Genomic DNA, 8,339 nt, shown 5'->3' on the forward strand with positions numbered 1-8,339 from the left:
TATATATAGAGAGACACATATATGTATAGGTATATAAAGGGATTTATTTTAGAGAATTGACTTATGCAATTGGAAGTTCTGATTGCAACCTGTAGGGCAGGCTAAAAACTCTTGGGCAGGAGCCAATGATACAGTAAGTCCTCAGGAGGAAGTTTTCTTCAGAGAAACTTCAGTTTTGTTCTTAAGGTCTTTCAGTTGATTGTATGAGGCCTACCCACATTATCAAGGATAATCTCCTTTACTTAAAGTTATTTATCACATATGCTCACCATAATACCGTTGTAGGAGCACCAAGATTAGTATTTGATTTAATTAGGTAATGTTACCTAGCCAAGTTGATGCATACAACTTACCATCACAGTCTACTCCATGTCAACTATGCATTCATATGTATCTCCTTAAACCATATTTAATGTCTAAATAAAGACAATAACAAAGTAATACTTCTGCCTAACATACTACAGCTACCCTACATAAAACTGAAAATGTGATCACTCCTTCCCCATAAGAGGATAAAGTCCTTGGGTGATGTTTGTTTTTCCCCTTGATATCCTGTAACTTGGGTACTATGATATAAAGTTAAGTGTTATTAATACAACTTATGTTACATGATACAGGCATGAAAAAGGGACGAAAACAAAGATACTTGCTTAACTAGTCATGTGGTCATAACAGGTACTTATAACTACCTTCTTCCACTACCTCTACCAACCACCTCAACTGGTTGCGGTTCTTTTACTGGTCAGGTGACACAGCTGTCATTTCTGAAGGTCCTGTGCCATCAGTAGTCCCACTTAGACTGGGTTATTATAGTTTTCCATTGACCTTAATGATGGGGCTTCTCTGTCTGTGGGATTCTCCAGGCAAGAATACTGGAGTAGGTTGCCATTTCCTTCTCCAGGGGAACTTCCCAACCCAGGAGTTGAACCCAGGTCTCTCCCGCATTGCAGGCAGATGCTTTATTGACTGAGCTACACCAGGAAGCCCAGAGATGCTCTAAATGATCTCCTGTATTCCAGACATCCTCTTCCTTACCTCTATCCTGACACAATAGTCTGATTTCCCCTTGGTCGTCAAGATCAATCACCCCAGTCAGCACAAAGAGGTTCCTTCTTTGCCTGTTGATTCAGAGGTGTGAGAAGCCCAATGTGGCTAGGTGGCTGTCTTAATTTCCAGTTCAATAGAATCATTGTTGTGACTCCTGGTAACAGCATTTTTTCCTTTTGAACTAAGACATCTAGACCTGTAGAGCATAAAGTCATGGCCACAGGAGGCAAAAATTCTCCTAGTGGGTCACCAGGGGTAGTATTGAATGGTCTCACTTCCATTTCTACCACTTGATTCCTGGGCCTGTGAATCATGGTTATGGAGAAACAGTACCACCATATATTGGATGCTGAGTCAGAACATACACAACCTTAGGCAGAACCTTCCCCCTGTTCTACAGGTTGATGCTATAATGAATCTTCCAAAGGCATTTCTACCATTTTGTCAAGTCAGCTGCTTCAGAGTGGTGGGGAACATGATAAGACCAGTGAATTCCAAAATCTTGGGCCTATTGCCAAATTATTTTTTCTGTGAAGTGAGTTGTGTGATCAGAAACAATGTTTTGGGATAACATGATGGTTTATAAGGCCTTCTGTAAATCCTTGGTTGGCGAGTTTTGGCAGAAGCATTATGTATAGGGAAGGCAAATCCATATCCAGAATAATTGTCTATTCCAGTAAGAACAAAATGTTTCCCCATTCATGATGGAAGTGGACCAATGTACTCAACCCACCAGGTAGCTCATTGACCACTCCAGGGAAAGTAAAAGTTGCTCATTGTGTCTGTTCTTTATGGAATTCTCCAGGCCAGAATACTGTGAGTGGGTAGCCTTTCCCTTCTCCAGGGGATCTTCACTAGGTGTTGGTCTTTGTTGCTGACAGATTGGGTACTCAGCAGTGGCTGTAGCCAGGCCGACTTTGGTGAGTGGAAATCTGTTTTGCTGAGACCATGCATAATCTCTATCCCTGTCACCATGGCCACTTTGTCCATTGGCTTATTGGGTGATGACAGGGGTGGCTGGGGAAAGAAGCTAACTGGTATCCACATAACAGTTAATTTTATCCACTTGATTATGAAAATTGTCCTCTGCTTAGGTAATCTTTGGTGAGTGTTCACGTGGGATACTGATATCATCATGTTTTTTTGCCCATTCAGAGAGTTCTAGCCTCATACCTCTTCTCATATTTTCTTGTTATCAATTTTCAAATCATGTATTTTTCAAGTACCTGACTACCAAGCCAAATTATTGGTCACAGTCAATGAAAGTGAAAGTGTTAGTCGCTGAGTCATGTCCAATTCTTTGCAACCCCATGGAATGTAGCCCCACCAGGCTCCTCTGTTCATGGAATTCTCCAGGCAAGAATACTGGAATGGGTAGGCATTACCTTCTCCAGAGAATCTTCCCGACCTAGGGATAAAACCCAGGTCTCCTGCATTGCAGGCACCTTCTTTACCATCTGAGCCACCTTGTATATAATCACACATCTGGCCATTTCTTCCAATAAAGTGAACAATCGAATTCAGTCCTTGAAGTTCTGCCCACTTGAAGGATATTCCTTCACCAATTTCCTCCAGGGATGTCCTAGAAAGAAGCTATAGGTGTTAAAGCTGTCCACTTTCAGGTGGTGTCTGCATATCATGGAGAACCATCTGCAGATGAAGCCTGAGCTTTGTTTTCCTCAGTTACCTGACCAGAACTCCCCATGATACCATTAAAGCAAGCAGGGAAAGAAGATAAAGTATCAGGAATAGTGGACATGGGCATGTGGCTCACTTCCTCATATAACTTACTTTTGCCTTCAGGGCCTGCTTGAGCCCAATCTCATAAACCTGTTTCTATTTGCTAACAGCATGCTGCTCTTCACAGTCAACTTTATGGCTTGGTGTGTCAGACAGCACACAATTCATGGTGGGCAGCTCAGCTCTCATTGTAACTTGGTGGTCCATGGTTAAGTGTTTGATCTCTACTGAGACTCAGTAGCAGAGCATAAACTATTTCTCAAAAAGAGAGTGATTACCCACGGAGGATGGCAGCACTCTGTTGAAAAATCCTCAGGGCCTGTACTGTGATTATTCATCTACAAGCCCCAAACAGCTTCTCTTTTTGCCACTGCCACTTCAAGCACCATTCAATCTGCTGGACCATTATGGCACAAGCAGTATAGTATCCTGGACCTTTTTCAGACTCTTCTCTTTTTTCTGAGACCTCCTCAAAACCAGCAACTTTTTAGGTCACTTAGAAAGTGGGCTGGAGTTGTACACACAAATGAGGGATATGTTGACTCCAGAATCTAAAATGACCCTCTACGTATTGTGTCTGGTCTTTGGTTGTTGGAGGGTCCAGATGCAACAATTTATCCTTTACCTTGTAAGGCAGATCTCTCATACCACTGGACCCTTAGAAGTTTCACTGAAATGGAAAGAAACCCAGCAATTCCATTTCCCTGGGCCCTAGAGACCCAGCAGTTCTATTCCGAGGAATTCCTCATAAGAAATATACTAGAATGTTCATAGCAGTACTATTGGTAACAGCTTCAAACCAGAAACTATTTGAATATGCCCATCAACAGTAGAATGGATAAATAAACTGTGGTATAGTCATTGATTAGAGAGCTATATAGTACTGAGAATCAACAGTATACAGTTACTTGCAAGAGTATTGATGAGTCCCACATAAGAAGCCAAACACAATAGAGTACATTTAATATTACTTATATTTAGTACAAAACTAGGCAAAACTAAACTATGATGGAAATCACTATGGTGGATGTCCTTGTTGGGGAGCTGGTATTAACTGGAAAGAGTTATAAGAGGAAATTCTAGGGTCCTGGTAGTGTTCCGTTTCATTATCCCGATGGTAGTTACATGGATGTGTTGTTTCTGAAGGCCCAAGAAGCTGTATAGTGCTTTCCTGTTTGTATGTAAATTGATAAAAATTGACAAATTGATATCATTAAATTGATAAAAATAAAAATAAACCCTTAACTTGATCTTTTTGGCCTGTCATAATAATTCATCAGGTAATATCATAGTTCTGGGTTTAATTATGCAACAAACCAAAACTAAATTGTGTCTAGGAGGTTCTTTCTAGTGTTAAGACCAAACTTTTTAGTTTAATTCAGAGAGTCCCCCTGTTGCATATTGAACCAGTTGTGCCACCTCCTGGCTTCTTTCTAGGCCCTCATCTCATATAGCAGCCTCCATATTTAAGTAATTCCCTTTCAACCTCTGGGCACTTGTCTCTGTCTTTCCTTTTGTAAAAATAGCAAAGCCCCAAGCTAACTGTGAGCATGTTATTTTAAACATGCAGCAGCCTATTTTTAGCCCTGGCATTTAACAGTTTAGCTAGTTTGGCAGTAATCTAATCAGAGACAGAGTGAAGCTCACTTTTGATGGTCTAGGACCCCTGTTCAGTATGCTGCTTGTTCATTTATAACTGGTATTATGCTGATTAAAGAAAAATTTGGTGAAAGTAAACCACGAGTCCAAAAGTGATATTGTTGAAGAGATGGTGTGGGTAAGTAGAGATCTGAGAATGGTTACAGACAGACAGATAGAAGAGGCCTTATAAAACATCTAGTCCAAGGTTTCTCATTGTGTGGTCCTCAGACTACCTGTACCAGAATCACTGTAGACCTGATAAATTATAATCTCTAGAGATATGGCACAAGTATCTACAATTTGATGAGTTTTCTACGTGATCCCAATAAGCACTAAAATTTGAGAACCATACAATAATCTAGTTTGTTTTACTCATTCTGCATACAACAAAAACGACCTGGCTATATTGATAAGTAACTTGTCCAAGGTCACACAGGTAGTTACTGGCAGAATCCGAACTAGAACTTAGCTTTCCTGGTTCTTGCTAAGTTTGACTGTTGTTGTTCAGTAGCTAAGTTATGTCCGATTCTTTGTGACTCCATGGACTGCAGTACGCCAGGTTTCCCTGTCTTTCATTATCTCCCAGAGTTTGCTCAAACTCATGTCCATTGAGTCAGTGATTCCATCCAATCATCTCACCCTCTGTCACCACCTTCTCCTCCTGCCCTCAGTCTTTCCCAGCACCAGAGTCTTTTCCAGTGAGATTGCTCTTTGAATCATGGACCAGAGTATTGGAACTTCAGCTTCTGCATCAGTCCTTCCAATGAGTATTCAGGGTTGATTTCCTTTAGGATTGACTGGTTTGATCTTCTTGCTGTGCAAGGGACTCTCAAGAGTTCTCCAGCACCACAATTTGAAAGCATCAGTTCTTTGGTGCTCAGTCTTCATTATGGTCCAACTCTCACATCCATTCATGACTACTGGGAAAACCATAGCTTTGACTACATGGACCTTTGTTGGCAAAGTGATGTCTGTGCTTTTTAATTTGCTGTATAGCTTTTTTCCAAGCTTTTCTTCCAAGGAGCAAGCATCTTTTAATTTCATGACTGCAGTCACCATTGGCAGTGATTTCGGGGCCCAAGAAAATAAAATCTGTCACTGTTTTCACTTTCTCCCCATCTATTTGCCATGAATATGGAGTTTTAAGCCAGATTTTTCACTCTTCTCTTTCACCCTCATCAAGAGGCTCTTTAGTTCCTCTTCACTGTCTGCCTTTAGCGTGGTATCATCTGCATATCTGAGATTATTGATATTTGACTGGGTAGCTGTCATATAGGGAATGTAAGAGTAGATAGGGCTCTGGGTTTCTCAGCTCATCCAAACAGAGAGCTTCTCTTTGCAATACACATTGGATTTCTATATTCTATTTAAACAGAGACTTAAAAAATTTTTTTAACCAATAAGAAGAACCAGCCAATCATTGCTTTATACTTCTTACAGTTACAGCAATGGAGGTCTAAGTTATTGGTACTTTAATTCAGCCAACAAGCATGCATTAGGCATTGTATTATTAGCTAGGGATATGAATACAGCTGTTGTCCTTCAGGGCTTACAGATTCGTCATGAGGTAGACTTCACAGTCTTCTCTCTAAGGTGATAAGTTAGAAGTGGAGCAAAGCATCCTAGGAGCCCAGGAGAGGATGGTTTTAACTGTGAAGTGTCAGGGAAGACTTCCAAGGTAACAGTACCTTTTGGAAAATCAAACAAAACCTGTAGCTATCCTTAGATTTTGAGATTTTTATTTTCTTCAGAAGAGATGATAAATGATATGTTAAAAATTTATATCTTAAGCTAGTATAATAACAACTTTTACCTGGATATATATCTTGAGTGAGAGTTTGAGTCTTTAGATAATAGTAGCAGGCAGAAGTATCACACAGAAACACAATTAAGTATGGTGCTCATACCACATTGGAAATTTATAAATTATGCAGATTCCTGTGTCATTGCTTCAAAAGTCTGATTCAAGATTTCTGGGAACTGAGAACCAGTGTAACCTAAAATGTATATTGGTATAAATTACCAGGATTTAGTGATTGTTTAGGGACTGCTTCAGGGTAGTCAGAGAGAAGGGCAGTTAGAGGATGACTCCTAGGTCTCTAGTATTGTAAAGTTTTAGAGATGATGTGCTGTAGGTGATGTCAGGGGGAAATATAGAGTATGGCCCTGGATGTATATATGAAGGCCAAGGAGGGGTGGAGGCCATAGTTGGATGGGCTGGTTGCCACTTGGTAGTTTAAGTTGTATGGAGAGGATGACTGTGGCCCAGTTTCCAAAGTGATCAACAAGTAAGCAAATAGTATCTGAGGTCAGTGAAGATAACAGTAAGAAGAGTAGAGGGTAGAATAGCCAGTACTTCCCAAACTTTAGTTTACTTGTGACTTGCTTGAGGATCTTATTAAAAATAGAGATTTATCATTCTCTTGGTCTGGAATGGAGCCCAAGATTCTACATTTCTAATCAACTCCTAGATGACATTGAAGTTACTGGTCCATGGACCTCTAAAGATACAGGTCTCCGTTGCTCAAACAGCTGTACATCAGACTTTCCTGGATATTTGAGTCCCTTGTTCAGAGGTTCTATCCTATTTGGTATGGAATATAGCCTGGATTTCGGGATTTTTAAAAGCTCAAATAACTCTAAGGTGCAGCAGAGTTTGAGAACCATTGATATAGGCTGATTAGGCCAGGCATAAGGTGTATTGTAGTATGAATGTGACAGTGGAAATACATAAAGTTGACTCCACTTGCTATTATCATCTAAAAATTCAAAATCTCACTAAAGATATATATCCAGGTAAAAGTTGTTATTCTATTAGCTTCAATATGAATTTATAACATACCATTTATCATCTTTTCTGAAAAAGAAAATAAAATCTCAAAATCTAAGGATAGCTATAGGTTTTGTTTGATTTTCCAAAAGGTACAAGATATTGGGAGGAAGAAAGTCCTCAGAATCCTGTATTGGAAAGAACCTGGGTTCAGCTACAGCAGGTTGGTAGGAGAATGAAAGGAGAGATAGTCTGGAAAGGGAGATTCTGACTAGCTGGTGGCTGCGGAGGACTGGGATGGGAACCACAACTGGATGGATTCCACCAGGTTACCAGGCTGGAGTTAGCAGCCTATGATGGCCACTGACAGCTGTCTTTGCTGGGCTTTCTGTTGGAATGTCAGACAGGTCTCTTCGTGTCTCCAAAGAGAAGAAAAGTATCCTCAGTATGTCCAGGAGGGAGTGAGCCAGCTATTCCTTTTTCTTTCTTTCTTCTTTTTAATGACCTCTAGATTTGTTTCCTAAGGATTGATGGACTGAAACTAGAGTTGCTTGGACATCAAGTGTTCTCTCTCCTAGGGACTGGTTACTAATAACTATTGGACATGTGCTGGTGATGTATATGAAATGATCTATTGTTATTTTTTTCTCCAGATATTATAATAAAAACAAGTGGAAGGATGTAGCAGGTGTGGCTGAATTTTCACTACTTTGAAGACTTGGATGTGAAGTCAAAGTCCGTGAAGCAGAATATCTGCTTGAAATTACATAAAATTAAAAAATCAAAATTCTCTAATTATTTGTGCTATATCCTGATGTTGAAATTCTACTGAGAGTCTTATAAATTACTTTTAATGAGCTGAGAAAGAATCATTCTTCTATCTGCTTCTCAAATATATATATATATATTATAAAATAACAAACAGCTTATATATACTGTACACTAAATAGATGACTTCAGCTATTTATAAAATGCAATAGCAGGATACCAGGTAACTTACTTTGATGGTTTTTTCCCAAGTTTATCCTTTGTATGGATTAACAGTAGTAAAATTGTTGATGCTTATATTACAAGCTATTTTTAACAGAACTTAATTGAAACCACATGAGTGAGAGACCTAATTCCAGGTCTGACTGAAAGA

General features: G+C 39.6%; 1 protein-coding gene across 1 annotated transcript in view; it reads left to right on the forward strand.

Annotated features, from left to right (window-relative positions):
- The window catches only part of MEIKIN (meiotic kinetochore factor), a 136,381-nt gene extending 128,395 nt beyond the window's left edge, over nt 1-7,986 (forward strand). Inside the window, exon 13 of the mRNA XM_065918164.1 lies at nt 7,852-7,986. Within this exon, the coding sequence (XP_065774236.1) occupies nt 7,852-7,883 (32 nt within the window). The 3' untranslated portion in view covers nt 7,884-7,986. The remainder of the gene's footprint in view (nt 1-7,851) is intronic.
- The last annotated feature ends 353 nt before the right edge of the window (nt 7,987-8,339 follow it).

The sequence above is a fragment of the Muntiacus reevesi genome, chromosome 1, assembly GCF_963930625.1.
Source record: "Muntiacus reevesi chromosome 1, mMunRee1.1, whole genome shotgun sequence".
In the NCBI taxonomy this organism is placed as follows: domain Eukaryota; kingdom Metazoa; phylum Chordata; class Mammalia; order Artiodactyla; family Cervidae; genus Muntiacus; species Muntiacus reevesi.